We start from the raw sequence: 26,756 nt of genomic DNA, 5'->3' as shown, positions 1-26,756 counted from the left end.
CCTCTACTTGTCTGTTAAATTTTTCAGCGGAGATGTTCGGCAAGAGAGCGGAAGGCTATTCCATCAATTTAGCTTTTACTCCGTTATTCGTAAATTAAATATATGGTAATTTTAGAAGCGTAATACAATTTTAGCACACGAAATCGATCTAGTTGTCACCGAAATTTTGTTCTATGAATCAAAGGAAACTAATTAATTCCCAGTTCTCAAGAAAAATACTTATAAATAGTTGATGGAACAGCCCGCATATGTTCAATGCTATTTTTTAAAATGGAATCCTCTATACAGTTTGACAATTCCTTCTAAATCGTCCTGCTCTGAAATTATACTTTTATTTTTTAATTTTCCTCGAGCTTCCTAATCTTCATTTTAATCAACAACAGGTTATGACTTGGGCATCTTTCTGCTACCAAGTTATGATTGTCTTCTTTTTTTCTCTCTCTCTCTCTCACGCCCCGTAATGAAAGGTTTTTGACAGGTAAAATTGATAAACAAACCCTAGTCTCTAAGAGTGAACACATTGAGCCAGTAAGCTACAATGTATCTGGAATTGAATAAATAAATAAAATACCTTAAATTCTTGTTAAGTTATTATGTAACTATAAGCGACACTCTGTTGTAGAAGCCTGTAAAAATCAGGATAACTGTTTCTCGAAACAAGCGCTTTGCGAATGCGAATCACGTGTCTCAAGTCGAGGTTTGTTACCGGGTTCTTAGTAATCAAATCTTGTAATGCCGCGTATATTCTGTCTGCGATATCAACGTTTCTGTGTAGACTAGTATAACTCTATAGACTGAACTGAAAACTTCACACGCGAATGAAATATGGAGGGTAATTTGCCTGCCCAGAAAGTATGATCGAGTTCCCCCTTAGGACTCACTCTATCGGTCGATAGTTGGGAAAAGTTCTCGTGTGCCGGCGCCAAAACTTTGCTGGAGCACGCGAGAAAATTATCGAATACGACGAGAAGTGAGTTGGTAGCGCTGTCTTCCTTATTACGATTCCGTACACTAGAGGAGGCGACCCCCTCCCACACAGACTCCACGGAAACCCAGCACTGTTGTGCACAACACGGTTATCGGTTATAAACTGAACGAGAAAAGAAGACTCCTGCAGTTCTCTACAGATATAAATATCCATAAATGGAAAGCGTCTCGGTTTAGTAGGCGGACGTAGTACTACCAAGCTTACGGAAACGATATATTTGCTGTAATAATACGATTACTCATTATCAGGGAACGGATTTATATGGACTAAAAATATATGAAATATGTAAATATATATGTAGTTATTTTTACCAAAATATGGAATTAAATATGGATTTTTACCAAAATATGGAATTAAATATGGACTTAAAATTATAAAAAAATGACTATGTACGTTAAATATTGGTACATTTTAATCAAACTAAACAAAAAATATAATGGACGTACCTTATCTTCCAATGTAGTTTCAACAAAACACAATTTTTATTGTCTGTTACCATAACAATAGGTTACAAACATTTCTTTCAAGTGCTGAAAAGTGAATCTTCTTCTATTGTCTCTGAGGATAGATTTATACTGACTAAAAGAGCGTTCGACGTCACAAGAAGTAACTGGTACATAATTCAATTTCACAATGTCTGCTGGGGATAAGTCCAAGTTAATCTTCACTGTTGATTCACCACTCATCACAGCAACAACCTTTTGTAGTTCTTCATATCCAGGGTTTTTTGAAAGTACAGTGTCCACCTTAGCTCTTACTGCATCTGCAACTTTACCTCTACCACGATTCAGTTGTTCCACAGTACTATTTATAATTTCAAAACTTTCAGATAGTGAAAGGTGCCTATTTTGGAGACTTTTGAGCGTTTTTATGATGCATGAAAATGTATGCTGAATGTGAGCTAAGTCATTCTTCACACTTATGTCACAGGTAACTGTTTTCGCAGTATCAATTGAGACTGCATCTTCAGAGTCCAATGCAAGGAGAACATTGTTAATAGAGTCTATATGTTCGGCATAATATTCAACTGCTTCTAGCCATGTACCCCATCTAGTTAAAATTGGCTTTGGTGGCAATGGAATTTCAGGGTACATTTCTTTCAACACGTTAACTCTACTGGGAGCTTTGAGAAATACTTTTTTCACTGATGAAATCAACAAATCTACTTTAGGGAAATTGTCTCTGACCACTTCTGCCACACGATGAAATGCATGCGCCACACAAGTAAAATGAGTCAATTTAGGATATACAACAGATAATGCTTGTCCAGCTTTGACCATATAAGGGGCAGCATCGCTAATAAAGAATAACACATTATCGTACATAATACCCTTTGGACACAGGATACCCATAGCTTCGTTGAACAGTTTAACTATAGTTTTGTTATTGCACTTTTCTAGAACATCACAATGTAAAAGAATTCGTTCAGAATATTGTTCACTTAACAAACCGATAACTACATTACCATTACTTTGTCGGGAGTCTCATCAATGGAAACCCAAATTGAACTATCTTTAATTTAATCTCTTATCTTCTGTATTGTCTCATCGTAGATGGATGGAGCATACGTCTTCCTAAGTGTTGACTCATCCGGGATTGTATGTTGAGTATATTTTTCAAGGAATTCCCTGAAGACCTTATTCTTTAGTTTGTAGAGAGGAATATCAGCAGAGATGAGAGAACGGCACAGGTCGATGTTAAACTCAGATCTTACATTCGATGTTGTTGGTTGTGTTAAAAACAATTGTCTCTGCTTGGAATTTAGTTGTTTGTTGGCCTGATATTTACTAGTTGTAATGTGTTGTTGCACCAGGAACTTTTGTGTAGATGATACTGCACACTGACACAAATTACAAAATAATATTTTATTGTCAGTTGATAAACCATCTTCTTTAAATTCTGAAATGTAACTTGTTAGTTTTGATTTTAAATTGACTGAATGACGTACTTTTGGCATATTTACCGTCTTTATAGTATGATTTACAAAACTGAACCTATGTGTACTCTGACTGGCATTTAACTGTTGAGCTGCACAACTGAAGTCTGTTAAAAATTTTAAATTAAATTAATACAGTTTTGTAACTTACTTTCCCATTGTTGATAGGACTGCTAATTTTCAAATAACTCTGATGTTAAAGGGATTACTGAACATGTGTTTAAATCTCTATTGTTGAAATGTATTTTTAAAAGTTATTGGAATTTTGTTTTGTTTTATTGTTAAACCTAATATAATATGGACTGTTTTATATGAAATATGGAAAATATATGGAAATTAACGAAAATATGTACTAAACTCTAAAATATGGAAAAATATGGAAAATAAAAGTAGGATTTTTCAACCCTACACATTGTGAAACATAAAGATAATGCAAAATATAAATTATATTAGCTTTATAAGTAAATATGTATTTACATATAAATCCTTTCCCTGCTCATTATTATTGTTATTTTTTGTGACAGCGATTCTTCATGTTCTTTTTCTTTATTGTAGGCTTACATTGCCAGTATGAGAACAATCTTACTTCAGCATATTTGAAAGTAATGGAAGAAGAATATTAAAGATTTTATTAATTTGTCCTACAGAATAAAATCTGTAATATTGACAATTAATATTTGAGGAGAAAAATTCACTCCTCAAATATTAATTGTCAATATTACAGATGTTATTCTGTAGAACAAATTAATAACATCTTTAATATTCTCATAGCTAGCAGTGCATATCTCTGTACAGATTACTGTGCACTTAACTGCGGAATCCCTGCCAAATAAGTCACTCAGCTGAGTGCGCCCTTTGTATAATGGCAGTTGACTTGGACATAAAAACGTCAACATATATGCCGAACTTGGAGTCAGGCCACAAAGGGAAACGTTGTAGGAGGAGAGTTCGGTCCGGTGCTCTGGAGTGAATTCGGCGTAGCTTAGTGGTCAGAGCGCTTGGTACGTAGAACCAAGGACCCGGGTTCGATTCCCGGCGCCGGAGTGAATTTCTCTCCTCTAATATTAATTGTCAATGGAAGAAGGGCTATTTAAGCTATCTTCCAACTAACAAAAGAAAGAAGATTCATGTTACAATTATGAATGAATCAACGGACGAACTAGATAACTACCCAACGAAAGAACAGACCAGCAAACAAACAAATCAACAAGTTACGAACTATCACATGTGTGATGAAGTTTGTTGAAATAACTTCTATTGGAGTGCGTTGTAGGTAGGTTAGTAAAAGACCTAAGTCCTTTAAATAACCAAGGGTTGCCAATACTTAAGTTTATTAATCAATTTTGAAATTCAAGGCGTAGTACAAGTGATGAGATGATGATGATGATGATGATGACTCTTTGCCACGTGGGCCACTCCTGCTGACTGCAGAGCAATAATAATAATAATAATAATAATAATAATAATAATAATGATGATGATTCTCCAACGATCGCCGCGCCTTTTTATGTGATTACATCTGTATGCTACCTGTAGACCTAATTGAGGGGCTTAGAGCAAAAAGCAGGTAAGTGACGGAAACCTAGTTTTGAGGAAATTACAGTTAAAGTTCTATATGCAATGGAATATTATACACTAGTTTCGGTGAAATGATGCCCTTATAGCAGCACTGCACAGTGTGATCACTTACCTGATTTTATCCCAAAGAAACATCCTTTTGGGCTATCACAACACGCACTTACCTCATTTTTTTAATAATGTCACTTACCTGCTTTTTGTTCTAAGCCCCTCAATTGTTGTACTAAGTTCCATAAAAATATATTATATAGAGGAGAAGTTATTATTTTTATCTAAATGCACCACTGTAAGTTTCTCTTATAAAAACATAATCAGACTTTGTAGACAAAAATATATTCCACCTGTAACTTATGTATAAATTTCATAAAAATCTGTTAGATAGGAGAGAAGTTATTAATTCTATCTAAATCCACCTAAACGGGTAAATTTTCATGTGCAAACGTAATCAGAGTTTGTACACAAAACATATGGGCCACCTGTAAGGCATGTACCAAATTTCATAACAGTTCGTTAGAATGGAGAGAAGTTATCAATTTTGTCCAGCTAGTGATTTACGTTCTGATTCACTGTGCTTTTGTTAAGGCTGGATAAATGTATGTCTAATGTATCTTTAATTTAATGTCCGATGTCATATGAATAATTTTGTAGCCTAAAACACTCGCACACTGATTAAAATCTTTCGTATTCCATGATTAGTTTCTGCTGTTAAGCTAGATAAGGAACAGTTACCGTATGCCCCACCACTGAAAGAAATGAATTGCTGATAAATGCGCAAGAACGCGCAAACTTTATAACAAGGATTCAACACTCTAAGTGATGCTGTATTAAATGGTAAAAGAATTATTGTAACCGAACGTGACCAGTTATACTAGAACTCACATTATATTTGGAAAACTTAAATATATATATATATATTGTAATATTTAAACCCTACTGTAAGAAGAAAAATATTCCATGTCTCAGAACACAATAAATCACTAACGGCTCTTTTTCACCCATATAGAAGGCCTAAACCTCTCTGTCTACGATGAACAGGAGTGAGAACTATTAGAAAGAACTTAATGTTTTGTACCCTTCTAAATATAGCTTGCTGCTGATAAAACAGTGAAATCTATTACTCACAACAATCTCCAAATGTTAAAGAACATGAATTCATATTCACCTATCCTAACTAAACAAGTAGAAATTTGATTTTTGTGGACCTAGACTGGGAAAATTGCACCCTGTGCGCTGGCGAGACCCGATACCGGGTTCTGACACCAATTATTCCGGGCCCCGAGCTATTCTCCTGGAATTTGTTATTTCACTTTTGTATGCATTTTCCACGAATAAATATTTTGTAGTGGAAATATTCTTTAAAAAATAATTTGTCATGATTGTGCCGAAAAGCTCAGATCCTGATCGTCTCTGAACTCTAAATTCTACAATAAAACTAAATAACATCTGTGTAGCAAATATGAGAGATCAAGCCACTTATTTTTTAATGATCGAGATTTTTTTATCAAAAATCTTTGAACATAATGGATAGAAAATACCGTTGTTTATAACAGGTCATAAAAATTTCTTGCAAGCTGATTATAATGGACGGTGAATCCTCTGCCCTCAAAACTGAACGAAATAACATCCGTGTGGCAGATATCAGTGACATAGGCCTATTAGCTGGGAATATATATATATATATATATATATATATATATATATATATATATATAAATTAAATTGAAGATTAAGGCAATGTATTTCCGGTTCTCGATACTGAATAGTCATAATTAGGGACCGGACTCCCCTTTTTTCTCCTTTTTTTTTAACCTTTTTAAAAAAACATCTCTTATTTTGGTCCTTTTTTTGACAGATATCGCAAACATTTAGATAATTTTCCTATATTTTTCCGATAGGCGTATAACTTCCTGAGTAAGCGAAAATAAATATCGTTCTTCTTCTGATTCCAGACATTGAAAAACTAATAAGTGTGCTGATTTAGAGTTCGAGTTCAGGATAAAAATATAATTTTCACCTCTGGTTTCAGTTGATGTTGAGCAGTCATTTTCTGTTTATAGAAACATTCTGCATTCAGAGAGACAGAATCATATTGAAACATATTGAAATATTGAATGTGATCAAATACAACACTTTCCTTATGTTGTGAAGCGATAATTATAAGCTTGTGTGTGCTATGTGTATCCATGAATGTGCTGAAGTGTGTTTTCAATTAAAATAGAATCCTTTTGAGGGAGTAATATAGTCCTTTTCCAAGTCCTTTTTCTGGCTATAACTTTCCCGTTTTTTTGTCCTTTTTTGATGAAAATTTTCCCCTTTAAAATCCTTCTCTAGTCATAATGAACACAGTCTCTTTGCAAGTTCACATTGCAGTGTGTAAGTGCTTGTTTGAAAATCCGAGTATCGTAATTGGAAAGTTATTTACGATAAATTTGTTGGGACCGAGCCTCGTACCTATTATTGAAAAAGAATTTACCTGGCCGTGGTCTTTCCAAGGTTGAGAACTGTTCTAATGTAGCTTATCCCTGATTTTTCCTGAAAGAATGAACTTTAAAACTACTCTCCTGTTAAATAAGCATAAATATAATTTTCAACTAAACCTACAAAAAAGAAGTAAAGTGAGTTAAGCGCTTGTTTTCGAATGTAATTACAAGAAATTCTGCATTGTTATTTGTGAAATAATAATAGTAGCAATGTGTAGCGTTTGTGCTGCGGTCCGTCGCATTGTAGCGATTGGATGAAAGTGAACGCCCTGTAATAAAACCCGGACGTGATCTTCACTCCCCGTTAAGAAACGTTTACAGTTGTATCCCCTTCCCGTGTTTGTTGAATCTCAAATGTCAGGACGCGGGACAGCTAAACACACAACAATCACAACTCCGATACGAGAGGGACTTAGCTCTGCTCATGTGTAACACAGCGAATGAAGACTGTCCACGTAACATCGCGAATACGGAAAGAGATACAAGGAGCTAGTGTACCCTGCAACACTTGGAGAAGATGAGTGACTAGCTCACATTCAACAAAAAAAATAAAACTCAGTAATGTATAGCGACATAAGCGAATCTCGTAGTAATAATTATGGCACGACGCGAAGAAAAAAATCCCCTGCATGCGACAGGGATAGAACTCGCTCTTCTTTCAATACGTGGCTATTTGAACCATAGGCGAAGAGAGAACCGTTTGCTTGCGGGGGGGGGGCAAAGGAAAACCATAGAATCCCCATGTAAAGGGCTATGGGGGACATCATTTACCACCTCCCCCCGTTATAGCTTGACCGTCGTACAGTATATCGAAATATCATTTAATGAAGGTATTTTCTGGGGGGGGGGCATGTTTCTTACAGTGTTACATCCATATCCGCGATGTTTTGGACCTTGTTATATAGGGCTTGAACTGTAGGTCTACTATAAATTATAATAGGGCATAACATAAAACAATCCATATATTGTGGGTCCCTATCACCACGCATGGTGCGCCCTCAGGTTGCGGATAGAGGAGACGGGCTCCAGATATGGAGGGTAGCTGCGAATATATTGAATAAGCAGTCGTGGACAGCCGATAAGGGGTGGTCCTCCAGCTTGGGGGTTGGGCGAAAGGCTAACAACTTATCACCGTAAAGAATAACTTGTTACGAAACCCTACAATAAAAATCTTTGGGAAGGCCGAGACGTAGATGGGAGGATAATATTAAAATGGATTTGAGGGAGATGGGACATGATGATAGAGAGTGGATTAATCTTGCACAGGATAGGGACCGATGTCGGGCTTCTGTGAGGGCGGCAATGAACCTTCGGGTTTCTTAAAAGCATTTGTAAGTAAGTAGGTAACATAAAACAATCTTCCTCTTTTTCTCTCTCTCTCAAACAGAAACACATGCATACATCCATAAAACTACGTAACATTGCTAACAGAAACTTTTTATATGAAGCTTACTTTCCTGAAGATATCATGTGAAATGTAAATTCTAATTATTTTATTTAATCTCGTCTTTAAGTTTATACATTATACCGGGATCACTTTTCTTTTTTCTGCATTGTTGTATAGTATGTTACTCATACATCTTCAAGTATCGGCCTGAACATCTGCAGACTTCTAACACTTGAGTACAGGCTGTTACAGAAGAAACATTACAGTGCTTCCATTCCTCAAATGAGTTATAGAAATTCTTAAACATTTAGAAATTTAAAATAAGTATTATAGTCCAGGCACATGACCTGAAGACATTAATTCATCAATTTAAGCACAGAAACTTAATCATAAACAAAAGCAAAAAAGATCTTTTGAATTCAATATTTTCTCGTTTGCCATTACAACTGGTAACAATGCCTCTTAATTCAGACATGTCTTGGGATAGACAACCGCCAATTAAATTAAATTCAGTGTCTCATACACTCCCACTACAGCATTGTCTTATTCACATGACTGATTCACGTTAGTTCTGTGCATATAGCCTATTTTACTAACTTGTCAGATCTATAGCTCGTGTAAAGATGGCAAATTACTGACTTCACACGTCAAACCGTTTATATTTATAACTCTTCGCATATTCTTTATTACATTCATCATAAAATTAAGCGAATTCAGTTTGTATCTGCGGATCAAAAACCGTTATTTCGAAAGACAATTGAAAAAAAAAAACAATATTCCAACTAAAACAGACAGAGCAACTTTAATTTTTTGCCTTTCGAAATGCTAGAGCGTCCTATTTTCACGCTTATAACCCGGGTTTTCTCGGGACATACTCCTATTTCAACCACTGTCATTCCACCATTGCTACATTAATCATCATACGGTGCTATGTGCTGTAGTTCGCTTCCCATGGTGCACCAGAATAACGCCTAGGGGTGACTAAAAACAATTTCGGTGATATACCTCTGATTGAGATTCTGGCTGATACGTACATCTATTATCAGGCAGTAGGCTACATCTCACTTGACGATATGTGCCAGAGGAAGAACAATTGTTTGTATGCATCTGAAGTCTGATTAGTGGAATATGTAGCCAATCGGCGATGTATGTAATGGAGGGGGAAAGGAACTGGCCCTATCCGATTATCTCCAGGCCTAGTTGTCTCATAAGTGGTGCCATGTTTGTTTCACTTGTGGGGTTCAGACCTGTCTTCGGACAGTTGATTAAACAGTTATATATAGACAAATGTGGCAGTGTAGATACGCGGAAGGTACGGCAAGTATTAAGAGAAAAAGCGTTTGAGAACTGGAGCCAGAAAAAAACATAAAGGCAAAGACGTGCTCATATACCAACAATATACCCCGGCCAATAAGTGGATCCGGAATCACAAGGGTCTTTCCTGTAGTGAGTGGAGGGAAGCAATCAAGATGAATGCGAACGTATCAGCTGTGCGTAGTATACCTGGCAGGTCTTCGGGCAGTAACCTCTGTCGAGGTTGCGACAGGGAGGTTGAAACCCTTGACCATGTCCTGGGGGCCTGTCCACATGGTGAACTTCTACGAAATACGCGGCATCATACAGTAAGATCTATCATAGCAACTGCCTTAAGAAACAAAGGTTATTCAGTATATGAAGAAGTACACGGCATATCCAGTGAGGGCAGTAATAGAAGAATCGACATAATTGCATTTAAACCTCCCTCCCTCCCTTGAAGGTTACATCCTGACCCTACTGTGAGATTCGAATCGCATGAACACCAGCCCGAAGAAGTACACAAGGAAAAAAGGAATATATATGAACCTTCCATCAGTTTTTATAAGGACAAATACCATCTGGAATTCATCGTCATTACGGACTAATGATAGGAGCCCGTGGGACCATACCCAGGTTCCTAGTCGACTTCTGTAAATCTTTGGGTCTGCATAAAGATATTTTAAGAGATCTAACAATTGCAACACTCAAAGGATCAATAGCTATTTTCAGGCATCATACATATGGCCCATGACTTTAAGTCGCATTTTCTTGACGTTACTTTGTATATTATTATTATCATGTGTTTCAATTTAATTCAAATTGTTATTTTTCACTCTAACAACAATGTGTCACTAAACTTGAAGACATTTACTCTATATTTTATTGTATCATGGTACTCTTTGTCAATGGCAACATGTAGTGGTTACAGGAAGATATATATAATATTTATTTATTAACTTAATTCGTGGTGTTCTGCCCAATGGCAGGTCTTTCACTGCAAACCCAGTATTCTCCATTCTTTTCTATTTTCTACTTTTCTCTTAGTTTCCGCATACATCTTAAAGATCATATATCTTAAAGTCGGGTATCATCTGATATCGAACTTTTCTCCCGTTCACCGTTCTTTCCAATGCATCCTTCAATAGGTAGTTTCTTCTTAGTCAGTGACCCAGCCAACTCCTTTTTTTTCTCTTCCTGATCAATTTCAGCATCATTCTTTCTTCACCCACTCTTTCCAAAACAGCTTCATTTGTTATTCTGTCTGTCCATTTCACACGCTCCATTCTTCTCCTTATCCACATTTCGAAAGCTTCTAGTCGCTTCTCTTCATACATATTAAGATTGTAAATGAAGTGAGTACATAAATACTCACCCGTTACTGTCGAAATGTTTAAGTTGACATTCTACTCTAAATAGTGATGCATTCAGAAATCTCTGTTTACTTCTAGAAGCGTGAAACAGCAATCCAATTAGACACACCCAGTGGTAACGTGATCTGATCATTCCACCACGTACACGTATCGTTGCGGCCAATCAGCTTATCTGCCTGAAAAGAAAGACACGACATTTGATATTAAAAATCGGCCATTGGCTGTGATCGGAGATTTAAAATGTCAACATTATCAGATTGGTTTGTCACACATTTGTTGACAGTAGAGAGATCGTTCAAGCATGTTAGTTTGTTGACAATTAATTAAATATTCAATTGAAACGGACTTATCGCTCTTGCTGCTGCTGCTGTTGTCACGGCAAGATTTTATCACAATTGATTTAGCTTGAACATGTGTGAGATAACATCGTGTGGTGTAGCCTTGTTTGCCTCGACTTCACTTATTCCTGTTCATGTGCATTTCAATCACTCACGTTTAATTAGAAATCCCATTGCGCGTAGTCGTGTGTTGTGTTCACTGTGGGACAATAGCACTTTGGATCTCACGGTCCATGCATGGAAATTAAAATTATATTTGATTTCACTCGAAGACGCTCATCCTTACCAAGATTAACTTTTATTCTCGTGAGTAGAGCCCGGATGTTAGGGGATTTATAACAGTTAAAATAGGCAGGCAAAAGAAAAAAAAACAATAAAACGTAAAAAAAAGACACAATAAATTTTGAAAAAGACATTATAAATTTTAAAAAGGCATAATACAGTTTATTTTAGCAATAAATTTAAATTATATCAACATAATTTACATTTTTACTTCGTAGTTGACACAGGTTGACTTATAAAACACTTTTTTTTCGTCATTAACTGTCTTTTCACAAACCTTACATAACAGAACTGTTCCATCGGTTGAAAACATATGGGAACCAAATTCATTAACGTAAGTATGAAGTTAACTTCGCAATGGTTTACTGACTTTAGGCATTCTAGCTAACGACCTTATACCTTCTGTCACCCGACAATAACTGACTGTTCCTCACTCATATTTCTTTCTCGTATAATAATAAACACGTGTAGTACAAAATTGTAACAGCAAAATTTGAAAATATGAAAGCAAACAATTGAAAATGCTACTTGACAACTTCTATGAAAACGGGCTTAATTTTTAAAATTATAAAGCTGATTATTGGTATCGTGAAGACATGACATTATATTAATTGTAACAGTGGATTGTCGATCATTATTCATATTACACCAATATTGTTAAAGCACTATTATTAGCAGATTAAGCACCGAAATAAATGTCTTTTATTTACTGTTGTTAGTAAAGTGAGTCATTGTTACATATATTTAAATTTCATACACATTATATTACAATTAATTAGACAATTGCAAATAAACAAGAAATATTGTTTTGAAATGACAAAAAAGACATTTATTATTGAATTAGTAAGAAACATCTTAAAAAAAGCAAAATAGGCAAAATAAAAATTGGCTCCATCGCTTTGATTTACTCCAAATCACATTTATATCTATGAAAATATAGATTTATTTCCACCTAGTAAAAAGACATTTTGCCAAACATCCGGGCTCTAAGCATGAGTGTTGAATTAGCGTGAATGCTATATTGGTATATTGCATATTGAAGTCATGATGATAATATTAACAACAGTAAGTTACATTATCCATGACTGGTATCTAAGGTGGTCTTTATTTCATCGTCCTTAGCAACCTAAACGACGACTTTATTCACATTACTGAATTAAAAGTATTTTTATGCTCGACCATGCCGAAATGTACTAATTATACATCTGGTAGCAGTCCTTTAATGCATGTCATTAAAGTACACCTACTCATTAAAGTACAGGTCTTCAGCCAATGATAACTCAGCTTACATGTGTTCAGCCAATGACAAGTCAGCTTTGTACCGTTATAAAACCGCAAGTATCGATTATTCTCGGATATGCAATCGAAAGAGAATTAGCGAAAAGTCACGGAGGTTGGAAATCCAATACTGTCGCAGAAGGTTATGTTCTGTTACTATAATAATTAGCGTTAATTGTAAATAATATTCAAATAAATTCAATTTGTCATCTCGTTTTTTAATGTCGAATTCAATAATCAAGGTTATAATATTATAATATTATCAAGTTTAGCGGGACTACGTCAAGGTCAATGACATTATTGTTCCTCGGAAAAAATCAATACTTTCGCGTCTGCGCACATCTCACAATTCACGATCTAGAACAAGGTCACTTCCGATCTTGTCAGTTACAAATAAAATGTATACATCTAAATACCGGTAATTTCAAGTCATAAATATGGTCGAGAATAAAAAGTCGTATGAAACTCGCCTATAATGGTAATTAAGAAGCTCGTATGGAAATTATGAAACTCGCTTGCGCTCGTTTGATAAATATCCATACTCGATTCTTAATTACCGTACTATCATTATAGGCTCGTTGCATAATGTACTATTTTGGACGATCATGTTTTTTTCCCTACTTACCATTATTGTTTACATGATTTGTAAGTTTACAGTACCATACGTTCTGGTTGCAAAAAAATAAAATAAAAAAAATAATAATAATAGTGCTGTTATAACTACTAGTGAGGTAAGTAAAAACAAATACCTTCATACTGCCTTGACAACGACGTTCATAACTTTGTTATAGGAAAACGTTTTTACTTATCAAACAAATTTATGTAATACTCGAAATTGAAAACATGTTTATTTAAATGACGACCGTCCAAAAAATTATGTGCTGTACACCTGCGTTAAGTGCTTAACAGAAGCTCGGAAACTGAAAAAAAAAAACTCGGCTTCGCCTGGTTTTTTCAATTGTTTCCTTCATTCTGCCATAATGCACTTACCACACTTGTATCGCAATATATGCCCTACTATAATTCACAACGGTGAACTGAAAACTTTTTCCATGACAACCAACCATTAGCAACCATAAATCCATAGGCCTACATTCATTGATTTATAACTTCTTCACAAACAACGTATTACAAAGAAAGGGCTACAATTTAAAATTGAATTTAGATATCAATAATGAAATTTAGATACCAGCCATGGATAAAATATTGTATAGCAAATAAGGGTAAACAGATTTTATGCTCTCGTGAAAATTATCACCCTTGGCTTCGTCTAGGGAGTTAAACTTTCTACTCGCGCATGAAATCTAATTTTACTCTCTTAAACTATGAATTAATCACTATTATTAATTTGCTAACCAACATAATATAGCCAATGGCATTATCACAAACAATAATGTACAGGATGTATTTTAATTGCATAGTAGACCTATAGTCGGCATGAGTGGCGCAGTCGGTAGAGTGCTGGCCTTATGTGCTCTAGATTGCGGATTCGATCCCGGCCTAGGTCGATGACATTTAAGTCAATAGATTTATTGGTATGTAAAAGAACTAAAAAAATTCCGGCACATCGGCGACGCTGATATAACCGTGGAAGGTTAAAAGTGTCATAAAATGAAAGAACATGACATAAGTAGAATCCAAGCAGGAAAAATGAAATTTTTAAGAAGCGTAGAAAAGAAAACAAGAAGGGACAAAATCAGAAATGAAGTTATTAGACAGACATTAGGAGTTCAAAAATTAAAAGATACAGTAGTGAAAATGAGATTAAAATGGTTCGGTCATTTGAAAATAATTAATGAAAGAAGAATACCAAGAAGGGCATTGGAAGTGAAAATCAAAGGTGTAAGAACATTGGGTAGACCTGGACTAGATGGTTAGATCAAGTATGCATAGATTTAAAAGAGAGACGCCTGATCGGGAAAGAATTCAAGAGTAGGAATTGTGGCAAAACGAGACTTTGTGGAGACTTTATGAAACGACTCACATTTGAGTGGAAACGTGTACTGATAATGATAATAATAATAATATTAATAATAATAGTAATAATATTATTAATAATAATACAAATAAAAGAACAGGCAGGATATTGTGTAGATGCGTCCATCTCTGAAAGATTAGTTTTCTTTGTTTATTAACTTTGTGACAATATGATGTTAATGCTCAATTTCGACGTGTTAATTAACATTTTCTTCCTGGTTCATGAAAGAATTTTTATTAACATTAATGAATAAAACTTATAGCTTTTGCGATGTTTACTAACTTTTCAACTGCGGATAGGTGGTAACAAAAGAAATCTCGCCATTAGGGAAAATTAGCAATCATTAATAAAATTGTTATCCATTTTATTTGGTCCAGCTAGATCCAGCCGTGTTACTCCAAGCGTGTTAAAAAACGGAATTTAGTTTTTTTGCATAGTAATGGAGCAAACAAAGAGAAATTAATTTATTGAAATGGTAACGAAGTTTTGTAGGTTTGTATAGGCCATTTATTATCTCGTGAAACCTAACTGCGCGTGAGGGGAAGCAAAATGTGGACTAAGAATCTTGCCTCCCTCGCTACACTTCTACTAGCTCACATAAGATTATTGTAAGCTACGGCGCACGCAACCATTTGATTATGACATAACGAATGACCTATGTATACCAAATATACAGAAAGGAAGTATACCCAGAAAAGATAATTGTAATGAATTTTCACAGTAATTTAAAATGTAATTGCAAAGACATTGAAGCAAAAATCTTTAGTAGAAATACTGGATGAATAATAATAAATTATTTACTTCCTGCTCGGAGAGCGGAAACTTTGGTTAATGGCGGACGTGCTCCCACACGCTGGTTACCACACTCTAGTATAGCCTATACAGTTACGAAGCTCAATACGTAGTAAATATGCATCCATAGATAGTTGCTAACCAGTAGGATCGCTAATGTCGCCTCATTACAGACAATGCGAAATACCACCTGCACAGTCTATTGTTCCTAGCACTTTCACAACTCAAGCTTCGTGACTGTACGAGACTGTGCTGGTTACCAAGGCCGTTCTTCGACAAGATCGCGCTTCATAGATTCGTCTTAGACGCACATTGCTTGCTTGAAGCTTTTATGTAACGACTAATATGATGAAATGAGTATTGCTACACGAGGCTGCACGTCACACTTTCGTCGCTACATATAAGCTACATGCTGCACGGCGTACTGCAATGTCCCAGCTAGACGGCATGCTAATAATAAGATGGTCAACTATATTTATTTCCTTGGACCATGACGGTATGCGTGTTTAATTTGTTTTGCTGGAGTAATCGAAAAGGGAAAATGTCCAAATCGTCGCTTTTTGTCCAAGTAACTGAAAGATAATCTACTGTATGTCTATAATTATATTATACTAGATTATGCTAGGAGAGAATATGGGCTGAAGTCTCAATTCTTATTAAGTATCTTTTATGATTCTGTCCGGTCAGAAAATGGATTGGGAAACAAATCTATTCAGGAAGTACGTGATTTAATAGTAAATGTAATGGATGACATTAATAATAAAAAGCATTGGGTAAAGTATATCGAACATGTAAAGGCAAAATAAAGTGATTATCGCTCCTTAAAAACTAGGTTGGAATCTTGTGTAATTGATTTAAATAGTGACTGAACGGACTCTGAATAGGAGGTGTTCGTGTTTTATTTCTGTATTTACAAGACGCACACGAAGGTTCACTTCGGTCTTTAGAAGGGAGAGATGGCAACGCAGCGTTGTTTACATGGAACCTGCTCGGAGTCGCATGCCTACTTGCTCCCTGCGGTGTGTCCAGTCGCACGTTCCAAGTGGCTCTCATTTGAGCGGACGTACTATAAACTAGTCTAGTATATACAGTCACGAAGCTTGAGTTGATAAGGGTACTAGGAACAATAGACTGTGCAGGTAGTATTTCGCATTATCTGTGATGAGGCGATAGTAGCGATCCTAGTGGTTAGCAACTATCTATGAATGCATATTGCCTATGTATTAAGCTTCGTGACTGTATATACTAGACTGTGATTAAACTATTAATGTAAATTATTATTATTATTATTATTATTATTATTATTATTATTATTATTGAACATAAACAATAAAGCGTCTATTTGGTCTCGAGTTACTTTCCACTCAGACTGACATCTGCCACGAATTTGGGACTTTGATACGTTTGCTACGTAATTACTTTTCGGCAAGAAGTTAATTTGCTTACCCAGTATATGTATGATTCACTACTTACTAGACGTTTTTATGCTACAGTTGGTAGGTTTTTAACTGAAATAGCTTTCATCCACTGTCTACATTTCTCTAACACATGATTTTGGCGTGAAAAAGAAATTAAAATAAGCAATGTTAATAAACTGTGTCGGGTTAGGTTACTGCTGTTAATGAATATTACTCATGAATCTCCTCGTTACTGTGTCATAGTAGCATGGCATGATGGAGGAGGTGACATTATGCTGGATGCACATCCATTCCATCTCCCAGTCAACAGGCGTGTCTTTTGCATTACACACTTGGATAGGCATGCAGCTAGAAGACGCGTGCGCTGTGCAGTAGTATATGCGTAATTAATGGCGATATACCCATCCAGGTTCGATTCCCGGTTAGGTCTGTATGGAATTTGTGGTGAGCAAAATACACGTCGCAAAGGTTTTTTCAGGGTATTTCCGTTTCCCTCTTTCATTCCATCAACACTCTCCACTTCGCCCTTATTTCATCTATCATCTGTGATAGTAAAAATAGACTAGGATGATGTCTGGAGATAATACGGGTTTCTGGTGGTGATATAGATTCTGAGGGCTTCGGGCTCATTAGAAGCAGATGGGACCTTACATATAGGGCCCAGGAATGACGGCCAGCCTGTCAGAATCGTAGTCACGAATTCTATCCCGGCATTCCTTCGAATTTAGACAATCGTCGCATATATGTGTAGGGTGACCAGATTAACATCGATAAAAAAGAGGGCACGAAGCTTCAAAAAGGAGGAAATTGTCGAAAAAAGAGGAGAGAAAATATGTACTTAGATTTAGGCTTAGACCTACGTTATACTTTAAATTACGTCAATATCTATTTTATTACAAAATATTTACAGTACAGATTTAAATGAGAAATATGTAATGCATTTGTCGAGCTATGGAAAATACTTTCCTTTAGCATTGAGTAACTCTTGGAATAAGGTATAGCAGACATTGGTCGGCTAGCGATTATTTTAAAACATAGCTACTCCACTATGAATGTTTCCCGCTCTCACAGGTAACCTAACCTAATTGTAGCCTGTTACATGAATGAAATTGACAAGAAATTGGACAATTAATAGAAAGTCAGATCTTCAAATTTATATAACTTTATTTCTATCAGCGCATATCAAACCCAAATATCTTGTTTAGTATTATAATAATATAATTATATATAAGGTCTTTGATCAAACTACCTTCCGTATGGCATTATAAAATTCGTGCTTTAATCATCTATACAGAGATGGCTTCACTGTGTAGCAACATGTTTCTACCTGTACTGTGGAGACGGTAGCATTGCTGTCTCCACACATATTACATACTTCTCGGTGTAGTGTGTTATGGGCCTTAAGGCTTGTATCATACTTAAGAGTATGTTAATATCTATTTTATTACAAAATAATTATGAAAAACTTAATAATAACGATTTTACAGTTACGTAGGTACATATGAAAGTGGAGAGAAATATATTTTTAGATATTTTATATTCGCACGTCGATCTCTCGATTTACTATCTACCTCTGAGCAACGACTATAACAAGGAGGAGCAAAGAGAGTTATGATCGTTGGGAAAGAGTATATTCAGTCGATGCTGCTGCCACCTACTGACAAATTACTTGAAAAAGGAGTCAAATTAGATAATTAAAAAATATCAGGCATATAAGTTACGAAAAAGAGGATATTTCTTGATGTTTTAAAATCCGACCGGACCCCTGACAAAGACCTAGAAAAGAGGACATGTCCGGACAAAAGAGGGCGTCTGGTCACCCTATATATTTGTACAATTAGCCTATACGGCCTAAGTGCAAGGATTCATTCCGGATTCAACCGTCATCAATTAAATAAATCAGTGGGGATAGACGCTAATCCCGATTTAACTGGTATGATACTGGTCTACAGCGAATAAAGACACAACTGAAGACTGTGGTATGCTCTCGAAAATAGAACTCGTCGGGCTGCCCTGCTATGAAATGTCATTTTAGCGACTGATACAATTATCGCCATAATTTTGACACCTTTCAGCGAACCACGAATTCAGAGTGCAATGCAGCTCCTCTGATGTTTTTATGAATGTTTATTCGCTTGCAGACCGTGCAATCAGTTCCTTTACGCGTACAATTCCCTGGAGGGATAGATGAGTGAATGAACCTTGAACGGTTTTGAGCCCCGAGATACCACGGAGGGGATACAGGTAGGCTTCTAACTGTCATCACCGCACACTGATTCTCGAACGCCCAGATATCGCTCATCTGGAATATCATATACAGGCATGCATAAGCCTATTAACGATGGACACCTTAAACGTTCCTCGTTCAGATCCGCCATCAATCTTCTCATTTCAACGAACACCATCACGGAAAAGATGTCTTGATTCCGCTAAAAGGTATTACCTATCGGGAGTCGCCGTCCTGCTAGGGATATAGAGGAAAAGTAATTAACTGATCGTCTCCACTTGCCAACACCGAAACTCCTACACCTTACCCTGAAACCATGATTTTGGTGAAATGAATTTTTGAATTGAGAGTGTTTGTGGCCTTAAATTTTTAGTGTTGAAGAAAAAAGATAGGATTTGGGAAAAAAAACTTTATCCTCTGCAATCATGTCTACCCCAACGATCCCTACATTGAGCACCTGGAATCGAACAAGAGATCGCAGAATAATTATTCCGCGGTGCGGCTCAGCTTTATTGTAATTATAAGAGCAGCCACATCATACACCTTATTAATCATAAAACATTAAGTTAATTTTAATAGCGTTTCATGATTTTTGCTGTGTTAATTCTATATGTGTGTGGAAGATTTTGTGGTTGTAGCATGTACTGCACCTATTAAATGCAAATAACATACACTCCATTGATATAGATAGTTTCTGTGACCATATTACACATGTTTGGGTTTGTAAAGGGTACAATAAGAAGCAGGGACGCACGATTGAAAAAGCGCCCATTACGAGTTAATAACCCCTAACGACTGTAAGACCAGAAAGCCAATCGAATTGTTTGCATGTATGTTCGTACAGTGGGGTGCAAATATCAAATTAATGAAAACTTTTGAAATTGATCGCTAATAAGTATTCCAAAATTTGAAAGATTCACTAAGTGCTGAACACTATGTACAAGGACACAATGTACCATGACAGTGATATAGCGTCTCCCTGTAGCCAATGAAATCTTGCGCAGACATTGTAAAGTTAGGAATCCCAGCATACACGAGTGCGAGGAGATTTGCGTGATTTTCTGGTATCATATATCAGTTACAACTATAATGGATTAGAACCACGACGTTTTCGAGTTTGAATTTCTGTCATAAATTTTGTAACCATTTTACCAATAACGAAAACATGTAACTTAGTATAGTCATTGAAATGTCCTATTGTTATGTAACCTAAGCAACTTCATTTGAAACTTTTTACGACTCTTACAAAATAGCCGTTACAAATGTTTTGACTATTTATTTATTCATTGAATATATTTATGTTGCAGGTAATGGAGGTAACACCGCAACCTTTGACCTGTTCGACTCCGAGAGTGGTCAAGATCTCACACTTTCCCCGCAGACGTTCACTAGCTCCACCGAGGCGTTCATCAATGACAACTCGGACAGCCTCGGTGTGCCCGGAGACACTGACACAGGTAAGAAAACAATGCATCCTTAGCAATGGTAATGTTTCACGTAAGATTTATTTCAACAATAGAATCAATTGTAGTATTAATTGACTAACATAATTACTGTCGTATTATGCTAGCCATCATTTAGATAGATATCTCATTCCATCAATTTCTTTCGTCTTTTATCTCTCTGCCGGGAAGAGAGCAATGGGAAGTCAGAGACATAATTGATCTCCACGAAAGTAAGCTGAATACCAAAAGTACCGATACTTTCCAAGAAAAGTTTTTCTTCATTGTTGGAGACATAATTTTAACACTTATAATCACTGATTAACTTTATAACTTATTTACTATGTTAACATGAGAAAATTACCGTTTATTTATACGGTAAGCTTATCCACCATGAGGTCCCAACATTTTTAAAGTCTATTATTTTTACATTTCAGATTATAGACAGCTTTGGTTGTGAACATGCCGAAGATAACTCATAAATGATAACATTATATGCAATAAAATGTTTTCATCATCAGCAATGCGGTCCAGCTTATTGACTGCAGATATTTCACGCCTTGGTCGGTAATCAGGGTTGATTTCCTGCAATATCTGAACCTTTTACGCGTGAAAGCATAATCGACGGTGAAGAACTTTATGAACCGTCAACCGTTTCATTCCAAGTTCTCTCGCTGCTCGTCTGATTGACTTCCATGGGCATCTTTCGAACAATTCCCGAATATTTTCTGAAACCTCTTCCTGGATGCTGGGATTTCCACCAGTGTTATTTTAACACACACTGATTACACCACTTCATTCCATATTCTTTAATCTCGGAGAGTCCTTTTTGTACGAATTATGGATATTCTATTACTTTTGAGTCATATATTGCGTTTCTGCCTACCACTAAGCCTCATTCTATTCAAGAAGACTGTGCATATTATCAAGCGTAAGTAACGCAAAATCCCTCTGCGTCCCAACCGCTGTTTGGTCCTAAAATAAGGCATGTATTGACACGTATAGAGTAATGACAGATGACGTGACGTAACAGGTAAATTTTTAACTAACAACCTAACATAAAGATTCGAATGCATGCTAGATGTTTACAAGCATATATTTTCATTATGAAGCGTCTACGTCAAGTAACGGACTATCTCTAAAGGTTTCCCCGTATGATATTTCAGCCCTGAATTACAGGCCACTGGCTCAGCTAGCCTACACTCTTACTGTACATATGTATGTCGCAGGATGTTAACAACACGCAATTTAACACAACACAGAACTGACACCGTATTCTAATACGGAACAAGAGGCAAACATTAATAGAAACTAACTGACCGACCACCGTTCCCATCTCCGTGTTTGGGTTATAGTTTTGAGTGGTGATGCAGCCATAGATAAATTACACAACCTCCTTGTTATGTTATCACGCCTCATTATCGATCGCGCCTACAAATCACATTCTTTTTGACAGCTTTTATTAGTTCTGCAATTGCTTTATACGCCTATCTTTTATTTCTTTCTCGTGATCAGAAAAATATATTCTCATTAGAGATGGACAATGACGATACCTGACGTCTACTTCGAGTACGAAACAGCTGACCAGAATAAACCAAGGAGGAAAACATAACGTGAGGCAGATATAAAACACTGCGGACGAAGGATTAGGGAAACAACTGGTAGTGTCTGAGGCAGGAGCATAGACAAGACTAATGGAGGAAATGCAAGAGAAGACATGAGAAGAACGAGTGTAGGAAGGAAGCGACTACCAGATATTAGTGATTGTGAGGACTGAATAGATAGGGCGTTGGAGAGGTTATAGCGAAGAAGAAGAGTGCTAAAAAGTGAGTGCAGGAAAGTTAGGGGTGGCAAAAGTGTAAGAAAAGGAATAGAGAAGAAAGTGTTAGTGTAAGAAGATAGGGTAAGAGTGTAATAAGATAAACTATCAAACAATGAATACAATGATATCTGAACAAATGTGAAGTGGAATGAGAGAGAAATTGGAAGTGTAATTTAAGTGAATTAGATATTTGATGTTTTTCAATGTTTTAGATTGGGAGTAGTAGCAGGGGTACTATAACTGTAGGAGTATTATCGAAATAAATATATGGATAGGGGTAATAAAATAGGAAATTTAGGAATGGAAGGGAAACAGTCTAGGTAGGAGGGAGAGAATAGAAGAGGATAGAGGGGGAAGGACATATAGCAATTCAGTCATAATAGAACATTAGAAAGCAATCAAGAAATTCTCGGCAAAGAATACCTTAATAGAAAAGAGTTATATGTATTAAAGGGATGGTGGATCGAAAAACAGAAATGTGAAGGTCCACCATAACTGTGAATTGTAAAGTTGAATGACAAATAAATATCAATATCAATATATTCTCATTAACACTTCGGGAATATAAAACAGGTTGTGTTTACAGGCAGGGAACTGATTAATGTCGCGTTTTAGGCGCCATAAAGAGGTTCTTTATCCTTTATCCTTTGTCCTTTGGCCTGCAGGGTTTCGGATACATGCATTTGTGACATGCATAGTCTTCTTGCATGGAATAAGGATTACATAAGCGGAACTAGTTCGAAGTCACCATTTAAAAATACGAGTAATTCGTTGTTGCGACGCCACTCTGGCTCTGACGCACACTACAACTTAATAGGTCTCGCAAGCAGGGAATACCGACGTAAGGTATGCGAATGAAACAATGCGATAAGGAAGAGCCGGCGACAGGAAAGGTCACGAGATAGCTTGAATGATATTCAAGAGTCGGAAGAGAAATGACATCGATAAAATCAGTATTGCGTTGTGATACTTACATTACGACTTTAGTTTGTTCCACTGGATGTGAATACGTGTCTTGTGTCGCACGGTATTATTATTTCATTCGTAAACATTTATGTTGCGCGTTTAGTTAGCTTCGAATTGTTCTCTTGCTACGTTCGTCATTTCCACAGCGATGTCCTCATTTGTTCATCTTCTTGGAAGAGACAGTACTTCCATCGGCCCGCACCTCTCGCTCCCTCGGCGTGCTACATACACACGTCAAAACAGACACGTCACCACTGCTTTTCGGTAATCGCCCCTTGCGCGAGCTATACCACGTAAACTTTGTTTCTGTTTTTGTTCCGTTCAGAACCACAGCTATATAACCTGAAATGTAAAAGTAATAGACTTTTAAATTGTCGGAGTCTTATAGTGGAGTCGACCTGGGCGGCGCAGTCGGTAAAGTGCTGCCTTCTATGCCTGAGATTGCTGGTCGGTCCCGGCCCAGACCGAGGACATTTAAGTGTGATTAAATGCGACAGGCTCATGTCAGTAGGTTTACTGGTACGTAAAAGAACTCCGGCGGGACAAAATTCCGGCACACCGGTGACGCTCATATAACCTCGGCAGTTTCAAGTGTCGTTAAATAAAACATAATTTACCTATACAATTTAATCGGTTATGTTTATAAGTCCATAAGTCACTCATTTTGTCATTTTCGTTTCATGTGAAAAAATGAAAGTCACATTTTAGACGCATCATTTTATGTTGAAACAGTACAAGTCTGGTGTACAAAGCAAATAGTTGCTTTGGTCTTGAAACTCCTAACGACACGGACCTACGGAGTTTCTCGACGTAACCATGTTTCACTGCTATAGTGTGTGTTTTCTGTAGGCAGCTGGTGATAACACGCAAGTCATTCATTCAATAAAGCAAGTTGTATTTAATTTGTTGTGGTATTTATTCTGATTGTTTATACTATGCCATATAAATAAATCCGTTAGAAAGAACAAGGGAATAAAAATAAAGCGTCAAAAGATTAAGACAGCCATTTTGATGCCAGAAAAAAAAAGAACATACTTACACAGTTTTCTAATAAATGTGAATAAAATGGAGAATTTGAGATAATTGTAGGGATATTTACCTAATGAAGGGGAAATTCAAAGTTTCTCGAAGGGTGTTTACAATTAGGACATGACTAAAGACACATAAATTGAGAATCTCCATTCCTAAAATATTTTCTGTGTAGTTTCATGAAAAAAAAAAATATATTTTTTGTGTCTCAGCACAACTTATTAATAACTTAAATATTTATAACATTTTGTGTACTGGAATAATGTAAGGAAACATTATTATTGCAATACATGTTACTTTATAAATTAAGTCTGAATTTATTGATTTTCTTAATATAATAAAGTATTCTGCATTTCTTTTTGAAATCCCTTAAGGGAACCAGGTAGTGATTAAAGGTCAAAAGTTCAATTTTTTATTTTGTGCTTTAAAAAAGTACAAAACTTGCTCTTTAAAACAATATAAATATTATGAAGGTTATTTCTGCATATAAGCCCTTTAAATGGCCTCTTTAAATTTGGCGATGCATAAAATTCATACATTCTTCTCTTTTTTAAATGCAGTTTTCCATAAGTTGACATTTTTCAAACTTAAGTGCATTTTTCTCTGAAACTACTGAATCAATTTATACTAAATTTTTACAGTGCTTTCTGCAGAATGTGTTCTACATAGTAGACCTACAGGTTTAAGAATAACACACACATAACACGAGAAAAAAGATATATGTTTTGAAAAAAATTGCAAAAAATGTTTAACAGAGTTCAATATTTTTTCTGTTTCACTAGGGATGAAATATTTAACTAAATTTTGCTTTAGAATTTACAATATACATTACTAGATAACTTAAAAAATACAAGGTATATGAGTGAAGATTGTAGCAAGTAATGTGCACCTGAAGAATGAGGTACACTTAGCAAAGTGGGAAAACAGATTATCAGTTAGGGCCTTTCTTTTGCACTTGGATACGAAACTAATTAGTTGTCTTTTATACCACTGAGTTCAGAATGATTGATTGTGTAGGCATGGAAATTTTTATTCTATTCTGAGTACTAAAAGCCTGGAAATATTGAACTAAACATTGGTACTGAAATTTTTAATCGCACAGGCATCACTATCCATTCCCCTTAAGTCAAGAATATTTTAACTTATGAGCAGGAAATTTAATATTAAATAGAAGTTAATTGCATGCTTCCGTGGCTTATTCATTCAATATTTAACTTTCACAAGCAAAATTATTTACAAATACATCCAGGCATGTCAATTGATGCCCATAGGAGCAAGCGCGCGCTTTAGAGCTCAGGAGCGCCTGAGCGCTTTACAGAGGAAAGGAAAGAGACAGACGAAAGAGGTAGTATATGCCGCTTGGTCGAGCTATATTCAGGGATGGCCAGCTTTGATTCAATGGATAAAGGGAAGAGAACTTATTAAAACTGTATCCATGTTAATTTTTAGATTTGTCTGAGAAGCATAAGTGCATTATAAGAATATAAGTTTTAATTTCAATGCTCATTTTTCACAAGTTTGATTTTTTTTATTCAATATAAATATTTTCTCAACTTTTTTTATAGAAAAGTGAAATTTTCAGATATAGACCTATTTATTTAGTAGCCTTACAAAATGTTTTCGTAAATCTAATATACCGTATATACGTATTACTGAAGATAATGTATTGAAAAGATACGTGCCCATGTGTTGTAAAAATGTCAGCTCTATAGCTTCAGCACATTTCGGGAAAATAATTTAATATTCTGATGATAGGAAGTTGCTCACCAATATCACCTTAAAAGCATAATGCGGTAAGAGTTTTGTTATGGAATATTAGTTACACCAAAGACATATACAGCACCTAGGTAACTTTTCTTTGTACTGTAATATTGTTTTGATTGGTTTATTGATTACTTTTATAAGGCTAAAGGTAGCCTACTATCAATATCAATTTCAACTTATCATGCCATACTCAATCTCTTTTTTTTGGGATATAACTTTCTTTATGAATGATGTGTTTCATCCATTTAGTACAGTATAGTTGTACTACTATGGAATTTATGTGAATATTCTTTCTTAACCCTTTATTATGTTATTAACATTTAAAACAAAACTGCAATATTAAGAAATTGGTATTAGTACTTTTGTTTTACAGACAATATAGATA

The 26,756-nt window shown here is 35.8% G+C and overlaps 1 protein-coding gene across 6 annotated transcripts in view; it reads left to right on the top strand.

The window, feature by feature from the left end:
* The window catches only part of LOC138692622 (zinc finger protein 541), a 1,853,746-nt gene that overhangs the window by 1,215,496 nt on the left and 611,494 nt on the right, over positions 1 to 26,756 (top strand). For all 6 annotated transcript variants that reach the window (XM_069815665.1, XM_069815669.1, XM_069815666.1 and 3 more), the window contains exon 4: positions 20,656 to 20,805. In XM_069815665.1, the coding sequence (XP_069671766.1) occupies positions 20,656 to 20,805 (150 nt within the window). The remainder of the gene's footprint in view (positions 1 to 20,655; positions 20,806 to 26,756) is intronic.

This window comes from Periplaneta americana, chromosome 17 (genome assembly GCF_040183065.1).
Source record: "Periplaneta americana isolate PAMFEO1 chromosome 17, P.americana_PAMFEO1_priV1, whole genome shotgun sequence".
NCBI lineage: Eukaryota > Metazoa > Arthropoda > Insecta > Blattodea > Blattidae > Periplaneta > Periplaneta americana.
The sequence above is the reverse complement of the archived record's forward strand: the minus strand, read 5'-3'. Positions and strand labels throughout refer to the sequence as shown.